At 45.8% G+C, this 25,617-nt stretch overlaps 1 protein-coding gene across 1 annotated transcript in view; it reads right to left on the bottom strand.

Moving 5' to 3' along the window:
- GALNT1 (polypeptide N-acetylgalactosaminyltransferase 1) overlaps positions 1-25,617 on the bottom strand; it is a 74,722-nt gene that overhangs the window by 44,884 nt on the left and 4,221 nt on the right. Inside the window, exon 2 of the mRNA XM_056857507.1 lies at positions 18,975-19,149. Within this exon, the coding sequence (XP_056713485.1) occupies positions 18,975-19,149 (175 nt within the window). The remainder of the gene's footprint in view (positions 1-18,974; positions 19,150-25,617) is intronic.

Raw genomic sequence — 25,617 nt, 5'->3', positions numbered from 1 at the left:
TGGGGTGGGGGCTGGCCACTGGGTAGACCATGAGGATGTAGTTACTGGTGCTCTGATGGCACAGGGTACTGTGGCCTCATGGATCTCGCACATTGCCAGCAGTCCCACTGCATCTGCTCACCATCCTTAAGAACGACTGCGCCAGGAACTAGGGCAGTGATGGCGAACCTTTTAGAGACCGAGTGCCCAAACTGCAACCCAAAACCCACTTATTTATCGCCAAGTGCCAATACGGCAATTTAACCTGAATACTGAGGTTTTAGTTTAGAAAAAACAATTCATACATTCACATATTTTGAGTTAAAAGAAAAACACAATAACAGAGCTTTCAATGATACAAACAACTTTTTATTGAAAGGTAAAAGTTTGCATTTGGCATGAGGCGGCAGCTCAGCTGAGAGAGAGGGAGGGCGCCAGCGCAGGCTTGGGGAGCAGGAGCACCGCCCTCAGCGCCCTCACCACCACAACACGGCACAGCCTAGGCAGACGCAACGGGTCCACGCGTGCCCACAGAGAGGGCTCGGTGTGCCGGCTGTGGCACGCGTGCCATAGGTTCGCCAACACGGAACTAGGGCATCCACCGCTGATCCAAGGTGAGTGCCCCCTGGATGAGCTCAACGGCTCAGACTGGAAAAGGAAAAATCCTCTTTTTGCATGTCCTAACTGAAAGGCACATGCTGAGGAGCAGTCCGTCCCTCAACTACGTCTTCATATAATTCAAGGGGAGAAAACATGTGATGAGGAAAAAGTAACCCTTCTGTGTTGGGGAGAATATGGGGGGGGGGGCTTCCCTCCTTCCCTCCAAGGACTCACCCCTCCAAATTTACCAATGGGGGGCGGGAAAGAAATTTGGGAAAACACTGAAAAAAACTCATGATTTTTTTTCTCCTTTGGAACTGGTCAAAGGCTTTTTAAGACAAGATTTTATTCAATCAGTATATATGCTATCAATTTTTATTTAATACACTCTACGGTCCTGTTAGAAATGTGAAGGCCTGGGAGAAATAAAAAATGGAGACTCCCCACATTTTCCCCCAAGGACTTCCTTCCATTTATCCAAAGAAAACTATGGGAGTTCTGTGTGTGTATGTGTGTAAAGTGCCGTCAAGTCGCAGCCGACTTATGGCGACCGCTTTCTGGGGGGTTTTCATGGCAAGAGACTAACAGAGGTGGTTTGCCAGTGCCTTCCTCTGCACAGCAACCCTGGTATTCCTTGGTGGTCTCCCATCCAAATACTAACCAGGGCTGACCCTGCTTAGCTTCTGAGATCTGATGAGATCAGGCTAGCCTGGGCCATCCATGGGAGTTCTAGGGAACACTAAACACTCTTTTTAAAATGCCAGATGTTTACTCATGCAAAATGTTTACTGGTATGGCTCCCTCCACAAGTTAAAGGTGGTTAAGCAGCTTGCAGCTAGAGAGGTAAAGGCCTTGGGGAGGGAGAACTGAAAAAGCAGGGAGAAAGGATAATTTTTGAAGGTTTTTTTTTTCCAATTGAGAAACTAGTAATTTGGGGATTAAAATGCTTAAAGACAAATGTTTTACTCACTTAAAATGTGTAGTACAGAGATTTTTTGCCAGACAATATACAAATTAATTATAATAATCCTGAGTAAACTATTAGTTAATATTTTCAAGGATGTATTTGTTTAAATCTGAGTAATTTTGTAAACTATTCATACACTTGAAAATGGAGTTTATTTTTCCAATATTATAAAGTTTAGTTTGATATCCAAATAATGACACACTGTAACTGCTCAAGACTCTTCAAACCCAGATAATACACTCTTTTACTTAAAAAAACAACACCCTGCATTTTCTATTTTCAACCCCTCTATGTGACATTTTTAAATGTTCTATTACTGGGCATGTTTATAACATTATATGCCAAGTTAAATTTATTTTGTGTTGTTAAAGCAGTAAGATAGCTTTAGGATTGATAAGAAAATAAATATTGCACACATTTTAATTTTCTCCAAAATATCCAGTCATCATTGTTTTGCTCCCCCTCGGGGTGGATAGGTTTGACTTCAAGGTTCCCTAGAATGTTACATCTCTGATGAACACTCAACAATTGTTTTATAACCATAACCTTTCAAATTATGGTCATATATGCAACATACAAGAACGATCTAGGTCTAGTCGTATAGGTATCTTTCCGTCGGTACGGCCTGATGAGGACAAAGCTGCTAAGGAGTGTGAGGCCCACCATGCCTAGACTCGACGACCCTTGCTCTTTAAGGCTCTTGGTGCCGAGCTGGGTTAGGTTAGTCAAGCTAAATACCACTCTGAGGGATGGTATAGTTCTGACTGCTTTGACAGAGATGGGAGACACCACTTCTGGAAGGAGTCCTTAGACCCCAGTGACTTGAACAGCGATCCCCTGGCAGCCGACATTCCATTCTTGGGCAAGGTGTCTATGCAGGTGGTGGCTACACATCCTCTACACCCATTTTAACCTGGGTATTTGCTGGGACACCACATCCCTGATAATTCTCTAGGACCTGTCAGCAGTTTTCAGCACTATTAAGCATGGCATCCTTCTGGAGAGGTTTACTGGTCAAAGAGAAGGAGGCACTGTGCTTTAGTGATTCCACACTTACTGATTTCACACTTGCTGACTGACTGCAGGTGGTAGTGCTGGGGGACTACTGCTCAGTCCCGTGGCATTTGTGATAATGGGGGTTCCACAGGAATCTATCTTGTCCTCCATGCTGTTTACCATCTACATGAAATTGCTACAGACATGGCAAGGGGAGTTGGACCAGCCATCAATATGCAGATAACACCACATACTTCTCTTTAACAGGCAAGTCAGGTAGGTCTGCGGAAACCCTAAACCAGGGGTCGGCAAACTCATTAGTCAAAAGAGCCAAATATCAACAGTACAACGATTGAGATTTCTTTTGAGAGCCAAATTTCTTAAAGTTAAACTATATAGGTAGGTACACTGTTTATTAACTTAATAAACTTTAATTAAAGTTTTAAGTCTTAATTAAACTATAGGTACACTGAATAAAACTTGATATCATACTTAATAGTGATCTTATTTATTGATAAAAATTAAATTGTAAGTCCCTGCCATTTCCCCCTCCCCGTCCGGAGTCCTCGTCTGGAGGCCTTGTCTACCGCCATAAAAGCCTATTGGTAGACCTGGCCTCCGGCTGAGTCCCATTGGGAGGCCAGGTCTACCCATTGGCTTTCTTGGCAATAGACCTGGCCTGCGGAGGCCCATAGAAGCCAATTGGTGGACCTGGTCTCTGAAGGGGGACTTTCCCCCCTCCTCGGAGTCCAGGTCTACCGCCAAGAAATCCAGTGGGTAGACATGGCCTCCCAATGGGACTCAGCAGGAGGCCAGGTCTACCAAAGGAAGCCTAGCCCGCCCAACAGCTGATAGGCGGGCGGGGGCAGGAATCGCTGAGCCACCCGCCCAGCAATCGCGCAACTAGAGGGGAGGGGAGGCTTTAGCCTCCCAACCATTGAGGGCAAGGGAAAGGGGGACCCGGCCATTGTCCACAGCGGAGGGGGGGAGAGACAGCGCGCCCGCTCGCTTGCTCTCAGGTGCGCCGGCTCCGCAGCCCGGCTGCCGGCGCGAGCGGGCACGAGAGCAGGGGATCCGAACCAAGTTCAGAGCGCCGCACTCAATGGGCCAAAGAGCCGCATGTGGCTCGGGAGCCGCAGTTTGCTGACCCCTGCCCTAAACAGATGCCTGGAAAAGTCAATGGAATGGTTGAGGGCCAATATGCTGAAGCTCATTCTAGATAAGACTGAGGTGCAGCTGGTCAAAGACAAAGCTGCTTGAAGACTGAGGAGTCGTTAGTCCTGAAGAGGGGTTCACAGGAACACATGAAGCTGCCTTATACTGAATCAGCCCCTCGGTCCATCAAAGTCAGTATTGTCTACTCAGACTGGCAGCAGCTCTCCAGGATTCATTTCCTGTAAAGGAGCAGGCTCATAATTTGAAGTTAGTGCTGCATCCTGGACTAGGTCTCCTCCTCAACACATAGCACCTTTTGCCAGCTTTAGCGGATATGCCAACTACAGTTGTCCTCAAAAAGTGTAAACTGGTCACCGTGATCCATCACATACAGGTTACTGTAATGCACTCTACATGGGACTCTGCCTTTGAAAACTGCACAGAAACTTCAGCTGACCCAAACAGCAGCAGCGACGCAATTGTTGGGGGCTGAATACAGTGATCATATCTCCCCTGTGCTGAAAGTTTTGCTGCGGCTGCCATTTGTTTCTGGGCACAACTCAAAGCACTAGGTGTCAGGCTGTTATCTAGGTTATCTCGGTTTCTATGTTGCCTCTGTTCCTTTGCTGAACCGTCCAGACTTCAAGGACGGCTCCACATACCAAAGCCTGGGAACGCTACCCCTGGGAAAGTGTGCTCTGTTTATGCTTTGTGTGCTTTGTAATCTCCCGCCGTTTTCAAGCTTTATATTGCCAACTAACGAGCAAGAACCTCATAGCTGTCATCTTATCCTCAATGCACTGTATTGCCTATTTGACCAGTAAAAGCCATCTGCTTGGATTCTAATTGTCTCTGTGGTGATTTCTGGTTCTTTGGGTCAAGAGCTTACATTATGACAGCTATCAGGTTCTTGCTCGTTAGTTGGCAATATAAACACATTAAACACTTAGGGGGCCAGGATTACCTCCTCCTGCACTATGTAGCCCACGAGTGAAGATAGTCTTCACAAGACCCGCTCTCTGTGCTCCTGCCTGCAGAGGTGAGGAGATGGTGACCAGAAACATGGCTTTGTGGTGGTGTCTCACCTGTGAAATGCCCTCTCTGCTGAGACTCGCCTAGCACCTACCTTATACTCTTTTAGGCACCAGGCCAAAACATTTCCTTTTACCCAAGCTTTTAAATTGTTTTTACAATCTGCTTCTAGACTGAGGACTGTTATATGAATCATTTAGGCTACCATATGTGTTATGCTTCTGGGTTTTATTGGCTGGTTTTCAATGGTTGTTCATTTTAACAGTTTTGAGTTTATTAATGGTTTTAAGTTTATTATTTTATCTTTTTATTTTGTGAACTGCCTCAAGCAGGTCTCTGAAGAGGCACTACAAAAATCTTTTAAATAAATAAATTAGAGGCACTAGTTGGTGAAGGTTTTTCTCTTCTTAAAATTACTATCTGAGCTGATAACTATGCAGGAAAGCATTTGTACAAAGAGCTATACTACAACAAAATGGTTCAGAAAGATGCTTTAATAAAAACAGGGACTATACCACCATGTATAGTATCGGTTGCTGTATATATGATCCTCCTTTATAATTTCTGCAATGTTTAACACGTTATGTTAACATTTATGTTTTGTTTCAGCTGCATTTTCAGATTTCTGCGATCCTAATCCTAATCCCTAGAAGCTAAAATGACTAAACTGAGGCTATTGTGTTTTGGTCACGTCATGAAACGACAAGAGTCACTGGAAAAGACGCCCATCGAATGCTCCCAACTCAGCCCCCGCGTTTTTCGTCCGAAAAAAGGAGGGCGACCTACGCCTCTGCATTGACTTTCGAAAACTCAATGCAGTTACTCAAGCCAACGCCTATCCTATACCACTAATTACAGATATCTTGGGACAACTACAAGAGGGACGTATTTTTTCTAAATTGGACCTGGTAGAAGCCTACTACCGCGTCCGTATCCGCGAGGGGGACGAACCCCTCACTGCCTTCTCTAGCTGCTTTGGAATGTTTGAATTCCTTGTGATGCCCTTCGGGTTGAAAGGGGCCCCGGGGGTCTTCATGCAACTCATCAATGAAATCCTTCATGATTTACTAAACCGCGGAGTGGTGGTTTATTTAGACGACATTCTTATTTATTCGAAAACCATGGACGAGCATGTCACATTGGTCCGAGAAGTTCTACACCGCCTACGCAACCACCAACTCCTCGCAAAGCTGGCTAAATGTGAATTTCACCAGAGCAAAATAACTTTCTTGGGATACATAATCTCCCACCATGGCCTTAGCATGGACCCGACCAAGGTCCGCTCTGTCCTCGAATGGGCACCTCCCTCCAACCGCAAGCAAGTACAACAATTTCTGGGCTTTGCTAATTTCTACCGCGGATTTATTCCTAACTTCGCCCAAATAGCACTGCCCATCACCGACCTTCTAAAAACCAAAGGTAAAGAAAACTCTGCCACATTACCCTCCGCTAAAATACTGTGGACTGATCAATGCCAAACCGCCTTTGTGGCTCTCAAACACCTTTTCACATCGGAACCTGTGCTACGGCACCCAGACCCTAACCGAATGTTCATTGTACAAGTCGATGCCTCCGACGTAGCTATGGGGGAGGGGGGCCTGCTGCAAAAAGGACCAGATGGTCTCCTTCATCCCTGCGCTTACTTCTCTAAAAAATTTGCGCACTCCCAATTGAACTGGCCTATTTGGGAGAAAGAAGCCTCAGCTGTTCACCATGCTCTTACTCTATGGCGACAATTCCTAGAAGGGTCTAAATTCCCCTTCGAAGTTTGGGCCGATCGCAAGAATCTGGCCGTCCTCACAGGAACCCATAAGTTATCCGCAAAACAACAACGTTGGGCGGAATTCTTTGCTCAGTTTCGTTTTGTCCTGAAGCATGTCCCAGGAAAGCAAAACGTTCTCGCGGATGCTCTCTCCCGATTGCCTCAATACCCGGCGAAACTCGATCGGCCAACAGACTCTTTATTTAGGCCCGCACAAAGAGAAGCCCTACCCGTATTGGCTGTACAAACTCGATCCCAAACGCTGCCCCAGCGACAGCACACGGTCACCAGCGTGCAAACCCCTCCAACCCTACCGGCTGCCCTGCTGCCTCCGCAACGGAACACCACGATGACCGACGCTCCGACTCCTCCAACCCAACTGGCCGCCCAGCCGCCTGCAGTCTGCGCACCGCAACACGTAAGCGCTTCCCCCTCCTCAACCCCCCTAACTGCTCCTACTACCATTTTCAACAAGGGGGGGGGGGTTTCCCGTCTCCGATTCTTTCTTAAAGTCCCTGCGGGAACACTGCCTTATGGAACATTCTGACCAAACCCTGCCTCCTGGTGTAGTTGAACAAGGAGGCTCTTGGTACAAAGACTCTAAATTATATGTGCCCAAAGCGCTCCGAAAAGACGTCTTACACTTGGCCCATGGAATAAAAACCGCTGGACACTTTGGGTTCCTAAAGACCCTTCACCTGTTGCGCAGACAGTTTTGGTGGGGGGGAATGCGTTCTGACATTGACTCTTTCATTCGCAGCTGTCCTATTTGCGCCACGGTCAAACGACCTCAAGGCAAGCCCCCAGGACTACTGCAACCACTTGAAACACCCTCCAAACCCTGGGAAGTGATTGCTATGGACTTTATGACGGATCTCCCTCTCAGCAGGGGAAAAACTGTATTATGGGTTATCACTGACTTATTTTCTAAGCAAATACATTTGGTTCCATGTGCGGGGATCCCCTCCGCTCAGAAATTGGCCCGCCTCTTCGTGTCACATGTCTTTAGACTACATTCGTTTCCGCGCAAGATAATCTGCGACCGCGGCAGTAGCTTTGTTGCAAAGTTTTGGAAAGCTTTTCTCAAATTGGTGGGGGTGGAACAAGGATTGTCTAGTGCATACCATCCCCAAACAGATGGCCAGACCGAACGTGTTAATGCTGTACTTGAATGTTATTTGCGCTGTTATGTCAATTACCACCAAGATAACTGGGTAGAACTGTTGCCTTTTGCAGAATATGCTTACAATAATGCTGTACATCAGTCCACTGGTTTCAGCCCGTTCTATGCAATCTATGGACAGGACTTCGGTCCTATCCCCCCAGTAGAAGATTTGGAGGGGGAGGGGGATGCCGACATTGCCTCTTGGGCACACACCCTCCGCACCACATGGCCCTGGCTGATTAGCAACCTTGACCGAGCCAAGCGCAAATACAAAGCACAAGCTGGTAAGCATCGGTCCCCCGGTGGGGATCTACAAGTGGGTAACCTGGTATACCTATCCACCAAAAACCTGCGTTCCACCCGTCCGTGCCATAAGCTCAACGCTAAGTACATGGGCCCATTCCCCATCACTCGCATCATAAATCCTGTCACGGTGGAACTATCTCTCCCCAAAACCTTAAGGCGTGTGCACCCCGTTTTCCACATCAGCCTCCTGAAACCCCATAATGCATCTCCACAATGGCATCCGGAACTGCCTCCCGAACAGCCCATAATGGTGGTGGGGGGGAAGAACATTTCGAGGTCTCCAAAATCCTAGACTCCCGTATTCACCATGGGGTCTTGCAATACTTGGTCCGCTGGAAACACTTCCCTGCCTATGACGAGTGGGTTCGCGCACGAGATGTCTCCGCCCCCAAACTCGTCAATGCCGTTCACATTACCTACCCAGACAGACCAGACCCCTTGCAGGATGGGAGGGGGCCTTAAGGGGAGCAGGATGTCAGGCTGTTATCTCGGTTTCTATGTTGCCTCTGTTCCTTTGCTGAACCGTCCAGACTTCAAGGACGGCTCCACATACCAAAGCCTGGGAACGCTACCCCTGGGAAAGTGTGCTCTGTTTATGCTTTGTGTGCTTTGTAATCTCCCGCCGTTTTCAAGCTTTATATTGCCAACTAACGAGCAAGAACCTCATAGCTGTCATCTTATCCTCAATGCACTGTATTGCCTATTTGACCAGTAAAAGCCATCTGCTTGGATTCTAATTGTCTCTGTGGTGATTTCTGGTTCTTTGGGTCAAGAGCTTACACTAGGCATTAAACACTTAGGGGGCCAGGATTACCTCCTCCTGCACTATGTAGCCCACGAGTGAAGATGGTCTTCACAAGACCCGCTCTCTGTGCTCCTGCCTGCAGAGGTGAGGAGATGGTGACCAGAAACATGGCTTTTGTGGTGGTGTCTCACCTGTGAAATGCCCTCTCTGCTGAGACTCGCCTAGCACCTACCTTATACTTTTAGGCACCAGGCCAAAACATTTCCTTTTACCCAAGCTTTTAAATTGTTTTTACAATCTGCTTCTAGACTGAGGACTGTTATATGAATCATTTAGGCTACCATATGTGTTATGCTTCTGGGTTTTATTGGCTGGTTTTCAATGGTTGTTCATTTTAACAGTTTTGAGTTTATTAATGGTTTTAAGTTTATTATTTTATCTTTTTATTTTGTGAACTGCCTCAAGCAGGTCTCTGAAGAGGCACTACAAAAATCTTTTAAATAAATAAATTAGAGGCACTAGTTGGTGAAGGTTTTTCTCTTCTTAAAATTACTATCTGAGCTGATAACTATGCAGGAAAGCATTTGTACAAAGAGCTATACTACAACAAAATGGTTCAGAAAGATGCTTTAATAAAAACAGGGACTATACCACCATGTATAGTATCGGTTGCTGTTATATATGATCCTCCTTTATAATTTCTGCAATGTTTAACACGTTATGTTAACATTTATGTTTTGTTTCAGCTGCATTTTCAGATTTCTGCGATCCTAATCCTAATCCCTAGAAGCTAAAATGACTAAACTGAGGCTATTGTGTTTTGGTCACGTCATGAAACGACAAGAGTCACTGGAAAAGACAGTCATGCTAGGAAAAGTTGAGGGCAGCAGGAAAAGAGGAGGATCCAACAAGAGATGGATTGACTCAATAAAGGAAGCCACAGCCTTCAATTTGCAATATCTGAGCAAGTCTGTCAAAGAAAGGACATTTTGGAGGACTTTCATTCATAGGGTCGCCATGAGTCGGAAGCGACTTGACGGCACTTCACACACACACACACACACACACACACACACACACACACACACACACACAATCCTATTGTATTGTTCACTGGCCGTCCGATCATGTTGACTGTATTGCCTTATACTGTGTAATCCCAAGTCTCAGTGAGAAAGGTGGACTATAAATAAGGTATATAAAAATACTATTTGAGTTTTCCATACACATTACTATTATTTCATCATTCTAGTGCAGTGATGGCAAACCTTTTAGAGACCGAGTGCCCAAACTGCAACCCAAAACCCACTTATTTATCACCGAGTGCCAATGCAGCAATTTAACCTGAATACCACCCCCAGAGGGGGCCCAGAGGGAGAGGCTAGTGTTGCCAAGTTCCTCTTTGCCGTGAGTGGGAGGTTTTTTGGGTGGCGCCTGAGGAGGGCGGGGTTTGGGGAAGGACTTCAGTGCCATAGAGTCCAATTGCCAAAGTGGCAATTTTTTCCAGGGGAACTGATCTCTATTGGTTGGAGATCACTTGTAATAGCAGGAGATCTCCAGCTAGTACCTGGAGATTGGCAACTAGTTCCTTAGTGTTTTCTCTCTACATATCAAGACAAATGGAAAGGTGTTTGGAGGACGGCTTGTGGGCACTTCAAAATTGGAATAGGACTGCACGCCCCTCCGCCCGCACAGACCCAGAGGGCGCCGGAGAAGCCGCTGGAAGGAAGGAAGGAAAGAAGGGAAGGGAGGGAGAAAGGGAAGGAAGGGAGGGAGAGAAAGAAAGAAAGAAAAAGAGAAAGGGAGAAAGAAATGGAGCCAGTGAGAGAAAGAAAAGTAGGGAAAGAAAAGGACGGAGGGAGACAGAGAAAGAAAGAGGCCATTTATGCATGGGAGGTTTTGCCTTGGATTTGCCGCTCTGTAGATGCACATTTTCCCCATCCGGATTCTCAAAACTTTGATGGGGGGAATGTGCATCTACAGAGCGGCAAATCCAAGGCAAAACCTCCCATGCTTGAGTGGCCAGAGACAGAAAAGCCTTCCTGCTTTCTCTCTCTCTCACACACACACACGGCCCCCCCCCGCCTTCTCCCTCAGCAGAGAAGTGGGGGGTGCGCACGCAGAACAGCCCGCAGCGCACGGGGGCGCCGGGAGACCCTTCCCTTCCCGTGGAGGCTCGCCCGCTCCTACACACCCATGGAGGGCTGGGGCAGGTCCTGATTGAGGGAGAAGGAGCTGGGAGAGGAAGGGTGAAGGGGCAGGAGAGGCAGAGCAGCCCAAGGAAGGCCAGCAATGCGGCGGTGTGGCTCAGGCCCACCAGCCAGCTGGGCGCCGCGCAGGAAGGCATGCAAGGGGAGAAGGGGGGAAAGGGGGGAATGGATAAGGGCCCAGAAGCCTTCCCCAATCAGGCACCAGCTGCGAAGGAGGAAGAAGGGAAGGGGGACAAGAAGGGGAAAAGAAAAAAGAAAAAAAGAAAAAAATCCTGCACCCTGACAGCTACCCCCACCCAGCCGGGCCCGCCGCCAGCGAGGGAGGGGAGGGAGGCGCCCCAGACCCTCCGCCCGACTTCCTGCCCTGCGGCTCACCAGCCCTGCCGCTGCTGCTGCGCCCTTTGCCTATGGACGGGGCTGGGTCCCGCAGCCTCCCACGTGCCAGGGGCGAGCAGCAGCAGGGGGAGGAGGAGGATCCCCAGCCCGGCTGAGCCTCGCCGCCACCGCCTCCACCCACCCCTTTCAGAGTGGAGCTCCAGTGGAAAGGAGGCCCGTCTGGCGCGGAGGGAGGGAAGGAGGGAGGGAAGGAGGGAGGGAGCCCAGCCTAGCTCAGCACCACTCTTTGGCAGGAAGTTCAGAAATTTCCATCAGGACTCGCTGCTCTTTCTATAGTAACATTGCACAAATAAGTTCAACCTCAAAGAATTTGCAATAAATGGAAGCCAGTGACAAACCAACACATACACACTACACTTCATTCAGTGAAATTAGTTAACACAGCAAGATTAGAAAACACACTCTCCTTGAAGGATGGTACTGGAAGCCATTTTTGGCACCAAAATGTAGGAAAAGAACATTAGCTAGTAGTATCCCTAGTACATTTGCTACTATTTGTTTAAAATAATTTTCCTATACAGCACGGAATTAGCAGGTTAACAAAAGCAACTGTTAAGAATTCTAGATGTCAACTCCAATGCAAAGCTCCAAAATCAAATTATTTTAAAGAAAGCAAATGCGCAGAAGGTTCACCACACATATGTGCATGTACAACACCCCTGTACTTCCAGGAAGAAATGTAAACACAGCTCTCAATTATGCACCAGTTTAAATCAGGAGCAGTAACTACTCACATCTGTAAAATCCTTGACTTGCCAGTCAACTATGATTATCAAGATGCTGAAAAAACAAACCTGAAATCAATCCCTAGAGAAAAAGCTATACTCACTGCTACTCGAAAGAACATTTTAAATCTCCATGATAGTGAAGCATAAATTAGAACAGCCTTGGGGAGATAACAGAAAAAGAAAGAAAAGCTTTTGTCAGCAATCTTGCTTTCAGTGTTTATGTCTCAGATTCAGAAATTTTGTTCTAAACAAGAGAATCTGAGAAATGCACTAGAATAGTCCTTAGCTGTAACTTTTACCATCTTTCTACAGAGCAGGGCAAAGCATTTGCATCAGACAACACAGGAAGAGTTAAATCCAGAACTAAAGAGGGCGGTCAGTAGTGGAGAAGGAGAGAGAAAACAGAGTTGCACTTACCTGTAACTGCTGTTCATTGACGTCTTCGGTGCAGACACACATGTGGGACTGCGCTTGCGCGCAGGCCTACCGCCGGAACCTTTTTACTAGCCTTAAACCTCAAATTGGGGATGCCCCTCCCATCAGCAGGCGGGGCCAGCCTTCGCGCCAAAACCCCCGCGTGCTCCCGGGCGGGGCATCCCCTCCCTCCTCAGTTCCTCGCCCGCCGCCGACCAAAGCTTAGTGTAAGCAACAGGTAGTCATGTCCCATCGAGGCACCACCCCAGAGCCAATCTGCTACTTTTTTTTTTTTTTTAGGTCGACAGCAGGGTCGGAGGGAGGGATGTGTGTCTGCACCGAAGACGTCAACGAACAGCAGTTACAGGTAAGTGCAACTCTGTTTTCATCTTCCGTCTTCGGTGCAGCCCCACATGTGGGATATTAGCAAGCTTACCCATTAGGAGGTGGGTGTCGATCTAGGAGAACAACGTCTGAAGCACCGCTCTACCCACATCTGCATCTCTTCTGGCTTGCATGTCCAGCGCATAGTGCTTGACAAACGTGTCCTCGTATGCCCAGGTTGCTGCCTTGCAGTTGTCACCAATCGGGATCCTCCTGTGGAAAGCAGCAGAAGAGCCCTGCGCCCTGGTGGAATGAGCTCTAATCTCTAGCGGACATTTTATCCCAGCTTGCTTATAAGCAATTCTAATCGCTGAGACTACCCAGCGTGCTATGGACTGGGACTATGCGGCTTTTCCCTTCTTGGGACCTTGATAACAAATAAAGAGTGAATTTGATTTCCTAAAGAGTTTGGTCCTATCAATGTAATAAAGCAAGGCCCTCTTAAGGTCTAAGGTGTGAAGAGTTTTCTCTGCTCAAGAAGTCAGGTGTGGGAAAAATACTGGTAGGATCAGATCTTGTGCCACGTGAAAACTAGAGATAACTTTGGGTTTGAAACTAAAACTGGGGTGCAACACCACCTTCTCATTATATAACCTGAGGAAGGGGCTGTCAATTCTTAGGGCCGCTAGTTCCCCTACCCGTCTAGTAGAGGTAACTGCAACAAGGAATGCTACCTTGGCTGAGAGTAACTGCATGTGAGCCTGGGCTAATGGTTCAAAAGGGTAAAGCATTAGCTTTGCTAAAAACAAGGAGAGGGACCACTGTGGAGTCAGCTTGGGAGTAGGAGGGAACATATTAGTGAGTCCCTTGAGAAAACGTTTAGAAAGAGGGTGTGAGAAAACAGTGTAGCCCTCAACCTTATAATGGAAAGCAGAAAGGGCAGCTAAATGTACCCGTACTGAGGCAACTGAGAGACCTGTCTTAGTGAGATCTAGGAGGTAATCCAGAATTCTAGGGAGAGGGCAGACATAAGGGGAAACACCCTTAGCTTTTGCCCACGTCTCAAATCTGTTCCATTTCCTGTCATAGGAATATCGTGTAGAAGGTCTCTGAGCTTGGAGTATAACCTCCCTCACGGGAGAGGATAGACCTACTGCAGAGACGGAAGGATTCTCCAGGCCGTCAGGTGTAGTCTGCTCACATCGTGATGGGCTAGATCCCCCCAACGTAGCAGTCGCAGGTGGTGGAGAAATGTAATGTGGATTCCCTGGGACAAAGACATCAATTCTGAAAACCAAATCTGACGTGGCCACCTGGGGGCGATCAGGATGCATGAAGTGTTGTCTGCTTTGATCTTCACCAACACTCTCGCCAAGATGGGAAACGGGGGGAAGGCACAGAAAAGGTTGTTGGACCAACTGATTTGAAATGCATCCCCTAAAGACATCTGATCGTTCCCCGCCAGGGAGCAGAAGCTGTCAGCCTTCTTGTTGGATCTGGTGGCGAACAAATCTATCTGGGGGGTCCCCCACTGCCTGAATATAGGTTGAAGGAAGTGGTCCTGTATCTCCCACTTGTGATTTGTGAGAAATTCCCTGCTGAGGGAGGCTGCCCAGGAATTGTGAACCCCTGCTATGTGAATAGCTTTTAGTTGTATCTCGTTCGAGATGGCCACTTGCCAAACTTTCTGGGATTCTTTGCAAAGGGGAATAGAACCTGTGCCCCCTTGCTTGTTGATGTAGAATACTGTATAGGTGTTGTCTGACTGAAGGAGAGTTCTGGAACCCCGAAGGATATCTGCAAAAGAGGTAAGTGCATAATGTACTGCCCTTAATTCTAACATATTAATGTGCAAGGATGCTTCGAATGAACTCCATCTCCCTTGGACTGATTGGGTACCACAATGCCCTCCCCAGCCTTCCATGGAGGCATCAGTCGTGAGGGTAAAGTCGGGTTCCAATAACCGAAAGGTATGCCACTCAGCAAATTAGGTTCTGAGAGCCACCATTGAAGGGATCTGAGGATCTCTCTCGGGATAGACAGTCTATGCATGCGGGAATGACGCTTAACGTCATAAACTCTGATAAACCAATTCTACAGGCTCCTCATCCGTAGTCTAGCGAATGGGGTAACAGCTGTGGTAGAGGCCATAAGTCCCAAAAGTCTCTGAATAGAAACCACAGGTTGATGTCTGCACAGTGTAAAGTGATGAACCATATGCTGAAAAGCAACAACTCTATCCTGGGGTAGGAATGCCTTCCCACTGGAAGAGTCCAGCACAGCACCTATAAACTGAGCTTTAGTGGAAGGGATCAGTTTAGATTTCTTCAAATTAACCATCAAACCCAATTTATCACAGGTAGAGAGAACTATCTCGAGATGGTCTGATAGTACTTCAGGGTTGGCTGCAGTGAGAAACCAATCGTCAAGGTAAGGGTATATGCTACATCCCTGGTCTCTGAGGTAGGACATGACTACAGCCATGCACTCTGTGAAGACTCTAGGGGCTGTAGCAAGGCCAAATGGGAGGACCGTATAGTGGAAAACCTCTGCTCCATATCTGAACATTAAGAATTTTCTATGGTCTGGGTGGATAGATACATGGAAGTATGCATCTTTGAGGTCTAATACTGCAAACCACGTGTTCTGGAAGATCAGCTCCATAACAGAAGTCAGAGAGACCATCTGGAACTTAGAAACTCTTCAACTTTTATTAAGAACTCGGAGATCAATAATGGGTCTTTTTGTCCACCATAAAGATTCTGGAGAAAAACCCAGAACAGTGAGGTGAAGCTTTTTGAACAGCACCCTTTAAGAGAAGCTCCTCTAATTGTGGAGCAAACTCAGGAAACGGGTTGTCTCTCGCGGAACTGGCAGGAGAGCAAACTGGAAAAAAATTGAACTCTAGACGATAACCTTCTGTAATAACCCTCAGGACCCAAGAGTCCAAACAAATGAGGTTTCAAGCCTCTGCAAACTGTGCTAACCTATTTAAGAAGGGTAGGTTCCTTTGGCTAGCTGACAATGTTAGTCAGAACTTTTGAGACTGTTGCCTCTGCTCCTTCTGCTGTGGACCAGGGGGAGGTCTCTGCTTGAAGGTAGGTTTACGTTGGCTCTGTTGACCCTGTTGGTAAAACCTTCCCTGTGGAGGATACAATTGGTATCTTTGGTAGCGTTGGGTTCTTTGAAATTGGGATCCGAAGCTCTGTTGTCGTTGTTGAAATCTGTCACGGTGAGGTTGAAAGGACGGGGTGACTCCTAGGGACTTAGTCGTCTGACGATCTTTTTTGATATTGGTTAAGAATTCCATGGTACTGGATGCAAATAACAGGTCCCCTTCAAAGGGGAGGTCCTCCACCTGAGATCGGGTGTCCAAAGGCAGAGCCGTAGTGCATAGCCATGCATTGCGTCTCAAGGTTATAGCAGATGCCATGGACCTGGCTGCAATGTCAGCTGAGTGCTTGCCTGCGTTGATCTCCTGTTTGGACAGGCGAGTAGCTTCTGACTGTAGCAGTTTTAATGCAGATCTAGATTCATCAGGGAGTAGATCAATATGGGGACCAGCCTTTTCCCCTCATAATTGTCTGGTAGTTGGCAATTCTAAAGTTTAGGGCAGCCGAGGTGTAGATTCTTCTGCCCAGTTGATCCAGACGTCTACTTTCCTTATCTGCAGGGGTAGAATGCTGACCCTGTCTTTGTCTGGCTTGCATCTCCCCCGTGACGATCGAGGAAGGGGGTGGATGTACCAAAAGGAATTCTACTGACTCTGGTTTAGTTCTATACAGGTTTTCAATTTTCTTGGATGATGGCGGGGTGGAAGCAGGTTTTTTTCCATATGGACCTTGCGATGTCAGCTAGGCCTTCTAGTATTGGAAAGGCGGCGATACCTGGAGAGTCAGGGTAGAGGCGGCTGAGTATCTTATCCTTAGGTTTATTGTCTAAGGTAGAGATGTTAATGTCCAGGGCCTCTGCCATCCTGATCATTTGCTCTGTCCTCAATTTCAGATCCTCAGATGGAGTCACTGCTTCCGTGTCACCGACCAGCTCATCTGGGGATGGTTCGGAAACCCCTTCTGAGCTATCGACTGATTCCCTGGGTCTCAGAGTCTTCATGGTCTGAGTCGACTCTTGGGCTCCTCTGTGTTAAGGGAGTAAAGGGTGATTGAAGTTGTGGGGTTTGGAGAACCACAGGTCTTCCTTGGATGTTGAGTTGGTGAAATCTGCAAAACTCTATCCAGTCCTTTACCAACTCAGGTGAAATTGTTGGCTGGGTAGAGGAAGTAGATGGCTGAAGGTTTCTTCTCAGATCCGAAGGGGTCAGATCCGAAAGGATCGGATCCGGAGGGTTCGGATCCGTGGAGGTCGGATCCGAGAGGGTCGGATCCAACAACGACAGCGGGTCGTCTAACGGTTCCAATTCAATGTCGGAGAAACAATGCAGCGGAGAGCCCGAGTGGAAGGAGGGCGTCCTCGGTACTTGCGGAGGAAGCGGGCGGGATGGTGGTGGATCCAGGGTTTTCCGAGCTGGGGTGTTTGCTTTGACGGAGGCGCTGGATCCGGTATGCTTCTTCTTATGTTTGTATTTCTTAGACACGTGGGTCGGATCCGACTGGGAGGCCGTATCCGAGGATTTCGGATCCGAGCTGGATCCGGGGGTCGGTTCCGAGCAGATGGATCGCGCATCTCCTGGTGTCCTGGAGCTGGCTGACGGGGAAGGAGCCGTCAGGGCCTTTCTCCAGAGTTCTGCATTCAGGCGGTTTGCACGGGCATTTCAAGCCCGGGACGAGAAGCCTTGGCAGATAGCACATTTTGACACCTTATGCCCCTCTCCCAAGCAAATTAAACAGAGTTCGTGTTGATCCGTGTGAGGGATCTTTGTAGAGCACTTGGGGCACAGCTTGAAGGGGGTCTTTGGGGCCATCACGGCCCTCAGCGCGCGGCCGAGGGGACCGAGGCACAGAGGATATCTTCTCTCTGGGCTAATCCTCACAAAATGACGATACTGATGTGAGCTGGCTAGGCGGACCTAAGCGGCAGCTCTAAGAAATAACTCACAGTCGAAGGAAAACGCAAGATCTTGAGGAAGGCGAGAAAACGCTCAGTTCTTGGCGGCGGCAAAGAAGCAACTGAGGAGGGAGGGGATGCCCCACCCGGGAGCACGCGGGTGTTTCGGCACGAAGGCCGGCCCTGCCTGCTGATGGGAGGGGCATCCCCAATTTGAGGTTTAAGGCTAGTAAAAAGGTTCCGGCGGCAGGCCTGCGCGCAGGCGCAGTCCCACATGTGGGGCTGCACCGAAGACGGAAGATGAACCAGAAAATTGAACCCCTAAGTATACAGTTCATATTGTCCCGATAGCCAGTTCATTTTGTCTATGATCGTGGGGCAAGGGGATGCCCCAAAGGTATACACCGAAGTACACAGTGGGGCAGAGGTTGGAACCTAAATCTGTCCACATCATCGGCAATTCATTCTGGTGCCGGTGCTAACTAGTCAGGCTACACCAGGGAGGCTATGGAATGCTGAACAAAGCAAGCCCATTTTGTTTTCAATCCTGATCAAAATAGTTAGTGTGTATCTCAAGTAAAACCAGATACACACACACACAATGAAAATGTATGGACAAAATGTTTTATTTGGGTCAGGAGGACTTGGATTCCAGTTCTTGCTCAGCTACAAAACTACTGCATACACAGGAAAGTCAGCATATCTCAGCCCCAATTTCACTTCACAGGAGCACGTAAAGTGGGAAAGCTCACGTATTCAACTGACAAAAGACGGGCAGGATACAGACATGATAAAATTAAGCTTTTGCTTTGTTATTAGTCAATGAAATATCCCTGTTTTAACAGTATTTACACAAGGGAGAAAAGACAAAAGGGAAGAAAACAGGTCACATATTCTGACTCTTTTACAGTGGTCCATGAGGACTGGCAGTTGGTTCATTTAAAAAAATCGAAACAATTCAGTTTGTTTGAAAACTCAATATCTAAATTCCAGTGTTAAAATAAAAGGCAGATACATTAAAAGTGTAATTAGCACAGATTAACAGCCCAGAAAATACAGAATGCCTCAGCAACTGAAGAGTGTATCTTGCATATTCCATGCCAATCGACGGAGCACTAATATGCACAATCATTAAAACAATTTTCATTTTAAAATGAAGAACATTTTCAAAACCACAGTAAAAGAACTTACCCTTCCAACCTGACATCAGGTAAAGATCTGTTGAGTGCAATCATTTCACTTGCCATTAAATTAAACTGATTTATTTTAAACATATCCTTCATTTTTTCTTGGTCCTCTTTAGGAATGACAACAGGTTTTCCCATTTCTCCAGGGCCTTCGTGTGGCTTCTGTACCAGTTCTGGAACTGTCCAAAAAATTGTATTAATAAATGCAATTGAAAAGCACTGAAGATCTCTACTCTGCAAAAGTATAAATTGCTATCCCTGAAGATACTGAATTTAGTATCAACTAAGTTCACATTGGAAAAAAAGCAGGAAAGCTACAGAACTGGAAAAAAATAAAACGTATTTAGTAAAAAAATCAAGCATTAATTTAGTGGAACAAACTTCCACCAAAAATTAATGCCATATTCTAATTTTTTTAACTTAGCATTTTTTCCAATGGGAGTGTTTTATAATCCATATAATTCATACAGTTCATAATACTACTTTCAGTAAAGAAATCCATTCAGAAAACAATTTCAATGTCCTGCCAAGTTCTAACTTTAGATGTAGGCAATTCTTACATCAGCCCTAACCTGGATGGTCCAGGCTAGCCTGGTCTTGTCAGATCTCAGAAGCTAAGCAAGGTCAGACCTGGCTAGTACTTGGATGGGAGACCACCAAGGAATACCAGGGTCACGATGCAGAGGAAGGCAATGGCAAACCACCTCTGTTAGTCTCTTTCGTTGAAAACCCTACTGGGTTGCCATAAGTCAGCTGTGAATTGATGGCACTTTACACACACACACACAGAGAGAAAACTAGTCCATAGGAGATGATGAAAGATACAGTGCAGCAGTCCAGAGTGCCAAAAAAGAACACAGAACTGAAACAGGTGAGAGCAGACATAACTGACTTGGTGGCTCAGGAGCCACACGTGACTCTTTGACATGCCAACTTTGGCTCCTCTGAACACTGATCCCCAATATGGCACCTTACCCATGATTTAGGATAGCGGACAAGACCATTGCTTACTAGCACTTGTCGTCAATAAGGTGGCTCTTTGGGTTTATGTTAGAGATATGATGGCCCGGTGGGGGGGATAGAAAAAATGGGGAGGGGAGCTTTTCCCTCTCAAAAAATGCTCAAAAAAACTTCTTTGAAACAGAACCTTGGATTCTTCTCTTGAGGGTTCATTCCGCTCTGCAGTAAGAAGGGCATCTTGAGACTTGGGTGATTCCCACTGGCTGCTCAGGGAGGCGGGACTAATTTTATCACTTCCTATCTCCCAGGCAGGAAACTCCTGAGCTCATTTTAAATTCTTTCCAAGCTAACAAGGAGAACAAGAAGGAATACAAACAACATATAACATCAACAGCAACAGGTGAAAACTCTACCGTAAGGCAAGATGTAGGAACAATAGAAAAGGAAAGGGGAGCGGATTCCTTTTTTTTTTCCTTTTTGAGAAGATGAATCGGGTCTTTCCTTTGCTCTGGTGCTTGGCTGAGTAACTAGACAGTTCCAGGCATGCAATTGCGCTGTGACTTGCTTGAGGTGCTGTCTGAATCTTACTGTTACTCTTCTCTTTGCTTTCATTTGGGTGGGCAACATGCCTTCTTTACCTCAGAGTAGAAGGAACGCTGACAGTAAGTATCCAAGATTCCATTCTCACACTAAGGAGGAGGGTATCTTGAGACTTGGGACTTCCACAAATGGTGTCCCTCAATCCAGGTGGGAAATTAATCTTCATTCATCACATTTTGTAACACTGCATCCAAAGGCTGCATCAACTGAAGAGAGTGAATTTATCTTGTAATGCCGGATGAAGGTCGAAATAGAGGACCATGTAGCCGCCTTGCATATCTCTTCTATTGAAGCTTGGCAATCGAAGGTGGCGGAGGTAGGTGCACTCCAAACAGAATGTGCACTGATGCCTGTATATATTGCTGGCCTTATAGACTTGAAATTTAGGGGGCAGTGATTTGAATACGGAGTCCATTCTCCTAGTGGACTCTGAATGTCTGATGTATATGCAAAGTGCCCTGCATAGGTCCAGTGTGTGCCATGCCTTCTCTTTGTCATGTTTCGGGCATGGACAGAATGATGGTAGATTAATCACTTGTCTTCTGAAAGCCAGCATAGTGTAGTGGTTAAGAGCGGCGGACTCTAATCTGGGGAACGGGGTTTGATTCCCCACTCTTCCACATTAGCAGCAGACTCTAATCTAGTGAACCGGGTTGGTTTCCCCACTCCTACACATGAAGCCAGCTGGGTGACCTTAGGACAGTCACAGTTCTCTTACAGCTCTCTCAGCCCCACCTACCTCACAGGGTGTCTGTTGTGGGGAGGGGAAGGGAAGGCGATTGTAAGCCGGTTTGATTCTCCCTTAAGTGGTAAAGAAAGTCGGCATATAAAAACCAACTCTTCTTCTTCATCAGCGTACAATTTGTGTACAAGTTTTTCAAACCACTGGCTGCCTGTAATCCATGTCTAATGTGTTTTAAAGATGCATTTCTGGCAGCAATCTACTCTGCCAGTAGGGAATCTGGGCTGGCCACCCTGTGCTCAGGCACTCTGTTTATTCATTTTCATCAAAATAAGATAGTCCTTAGATCAGACAGTTCTTTCTATCAAAGATGGAGTGAGGATTCCAACTTAAGAGCTGACACCCCCCCCCACAGTCTACCCTTCAATATCATCCTCTTTATACAGAGGAAGAGTTGGTTTTTATACCCCACTTTACTGTAAGGAGTCTCAAAGTGGCTTACAATCACCTTTCCCCCACCCCCACAAAGGCACCTTGTGAGGTAGACAGAGTTCTGAGAGAACTTTGACTAGCCCAAGCTCACCCAGCAGGCTGCATATGGAGGAGTGAGGATCTAATTTGGTTCTCCAGCTTAGAGTATGCAGCTCTTAACCACTACACCGCACTGCGTTCTGTCGGATTACTGGAGCCATCCCAGTCCAGAAGTTGCTGGGTGTCTAATGCCATCCAGCTCTGTTATGAACTGGTTCATAAGCCTCTCCTCCAGAGGATAAAGGCTCATTTCACCAAAGCAATGGCAATGCCTTCAACCTTCTCCAAAGCTACTACTCCCCAGTCAACTACATTCTCCATGAGGGGAGCTGCGCACTGATACCACTGATGAAGACATCTTGTCAAAACCCATTCAGTACTTTATCTTACCATTGATAAGAGGAGAGTTTTACATGTTACGATTATTTTGTGATAGGTGTTTATTCATTAAAATATATTAATTTGGCTTAGAATATGCTAGATTTATAACAGTAAATTGGTTTTTCATACTTTTTTTTTTTTTTTTGCTTTCTGATACTACTGGTTCAAGACACCCTACCAACTAACTGAATTGTCTGTCCAAATGCAGACATGTTTACTTGAAGACAGACACACTACTTAGGACAAAAGAAGTACAGGACAGAAAAAAAAGTTATATAAACTGCAGTACTTAAATCTGTGGTTAAAATTTTTTAAAAGACCAGTGATCAAACCGACGTTTAAACAGTGAGAAAAAAGAGAAACACATCACTGTAGATGTGTTAACTGTTGGAAATAACTGAATTTTATCCATATAGGCTCCTCTGTCCATGTCTATTAATCTGCCAAAAAAGGCAAAATGGGAGTTTGAGAACTCCCATTTTGCCTTTTTTGGCAGATTAATAGACATGGACAGAGGAGCCTATATGGATAAAATTCTGCTATTTCCAACAGTTAACACATCTACAGTGTTAGCACCTTAGAACCAGGTACAGAGAATAACTGAGGTAGTCTCTTTAGGTAGCCAAGCAATTTAATCCTGACAACCTCAATTTACAAATACAGGTGTTTTCAGGGTGAACTGCTCAGTTAAGGGAAATGACCACCATGTTACTAATTATCCGTCTGCTTGCAGGAGACTTAGATCAAGCTTAAGCAATTTTATGAAGACGCTGCCTCATGGAGACTCCATCTTCTCAGAGACAGAGCAATATTTAGCAGAACACTGCAACCAAGTAACAAAGATAATATTCACCATTCCCTATAGCAACACAGCCCCCATAACAAAGAGAGGATAAGCTTGCCAAGCCATGAAGAAACTGTACCCATGCTATGTTTCTCTAATACAGCCAGCATGCTCCCAAATATGGTAACGGTATTTTGAATCTGCCCAATTCCTAAAAGAGGTTATGTGACCAGTTATTTGCTGCTGCTGGAGGAGACCCCACTCCAATCACTCCTCAGAGACCCCTTTCCCCCAGGAGAAGCATTTCAAGGTGACAGGGGGGATTTGATTTAAATCAAATAGATTTAAATAATGATTTAACTCACTAGTCAGTAACACTAGCTTTAAATCATGGTTTTCTATACTTTTTATGCCCTGCTGCCATTATAGTTTTTCCTCCTGGGAGAGAACAACATGATAAACCTCAGGCTATACACACACGATCCCAAGACTTGTGGGGTAGTCTGTTCCAAAGGTTTTACTTTCATCTTTACTGCTTGCCCCTCCCCCCTCACACTTTGCTCTATTCCACTCCAAACAATCTTCTATTCATTGATTCTGTGTACACAGATTTGCAAAAGAACAATGGGATTGAGGTCTTTGTCTCAACCCTGTATGTTTATTTTATAGGATTTTTTGCTGTGAAGAAGAGTCATGTTATCTCTGCAGACACAGATTCAGTTTGGAGAACTGCAAAACCAGACATCTGTGATAATTAGGGTAGCCAGGTCCCTCTTCACAACCGGCAGGAGGATTTTGGGGCGTAGTCTGAGGAGGGCGGGGTCTTTAATGCCATAAAGTCCAATTGCCAAAAGAGGCCATTTTCTCCAGGTGAACTGATCTCTATCAGCTGGAGATTAGTTGTAATAGCGGATCTCCTGCTACTACCTGGAGATTGGCAACCCTAATGATAATATCTTCTAGATAGAAAAACTGCCCCAGATAATCTTACAGAATTAATTTACCAAAAAAATTAAACATTGTATGAATATACAGTCTCATGCTACATAATTAAAAACTAATCCTTATTTCATGATGAACAACCTTCAGACTATAATGTATCTTAAACAGAAAACTATCTTTAGGTATATTTTCCCTTAAAAAGCATTTTATTTAAAATCATTGATTTTTATCCATCCAGCAAGGAGATCCGTGGGCAACAGTGGGAGGGGAGAGGCAGGAAAGTTCTGTTCTGCTCTTAGAAAATTTAGTCTGGATCTAACTCAAAGTGTCTGTGATAAAAGCTATTACTTCTACTCATTAAGATAATAAAACAAAGTTAGGCCAGAAGAACCTGGTATTCATCCTCCATCTTTAAAATATGCTGCCTGAGTTAAGGAAACCCTCAGTTTCTCTTCACTTGGCCAACAGGGAAATACCACCGCAGAGCCATAAAACACCATAAACTATCTCAAATTAGTTTCATTTTTAAAGGCACACAGGGGTTGATGTCTACCACTCTCCTCATCCACCAACTGAAACAGATAATAAAACAGATTAGATCTGTTTTATACTTGTGAGCTGACTCAAGCAGTTCTGAGAAGGCAGTATACTAATTTCTTAAATAAATAAAACAGTCCCTCTGCAGTTAAGTGAGAAATACTAGCTGCAACAGTTCTACTTCTTTCCATACACAACATCAAGAACTATAAGGAAGCTGTGAGCCACTAAGATGAAAAACACAAGAATTCACTGTAGGCAGGACTAGGTCAGGAATCTAGATGTTAAAACGTTTTATCAAGGAGCCTGAAAATTGGATGAGGGAGCAAAACCAGGCTGGGAGTAACAAAGTATGATCAAGTATGGTGCTGTATTGTAGCAAGTATTTGTTCTATTGAGCAGACGTGATCTGACCTCTGCTAAATCTCTGAAATTATGAGAGAAGTTGCCAAGTAGTAGTCACAGATTTTAGACGACTACTAAAGGCTAGAAAAAGGCTAGCATACCATAAACTGGTACTGCAGAAGTGGAACTGTATGTCACACTTTCTTAAGAAACTTCAGTCGTTATTTAGACACCACAGTTTTGAAATAGCAAGAGGTGGCAATTACAATAAACTCATACAGAAATGTATTCGTAAGCAAGTCTAGCTATAAACTGCACTGGTGACTTTAACAAAATCTGAATTGCTTGCTTTCCTTTAGTATAAGCAACTGTATGCCCACACAACATGACAATATGTTAGACAAATATATTCAAGAATGTGAATGAAAAAAGGCAGCAAGTCTCATCACCCAAGCAAGGCAGGACCAAATACCTGGAAAGAAAGGAAATCGAAGTGACCAGCTCAAAAACAGACTTCCCACATTTCTTAGCAGTCTGTCAGCTAAGCTAAGACTGTACTATGATTAAGCTAAGTTTCTACCAAGGTTGTGCCCTGATGTTCCACGCTAGAAAAGATATTACCAATTTTCTTTTATATAAAGCCTACCGCTCCATTTCGCAACATTTGCAATAACTGATTTTCTGCCAAACTGAATAATGGCAGAAAAGGATATCATCCTTATATAGTAAGTGAAAAGTGTAAAGACTATCAATGGTAGAAGAGAATAATCTGCATTAAGAATAGGCGCCCAGTTGGGTCTGGTGCACTTGGGTCCCCGTTGATGTGACCATCTGGGCAAGCGCAGCACAGTGTGGCAGGTTCTCCTCCCTGACATGATGGCTGAA

This window comes from Euleptes europaea, chromosome 11 (assembly GCF_029931775.1).
Source record: "Euleptes europaea isolate rEulEur1 chromosome 11, rEulEur1.hap1, whole genome shotgun sequence".
Classification (NCBI taxonomy): Eukaryota; Metazoa; Chordata; class Lepidosauria; order Squamata; family Sphaerodactylidae; genus Euleptes; species Euleptes europaea.
Note: the sequence above shows the minus strand (reverse complement) of the source record. Positions and strands in the feature narration are given on the sequence as shown.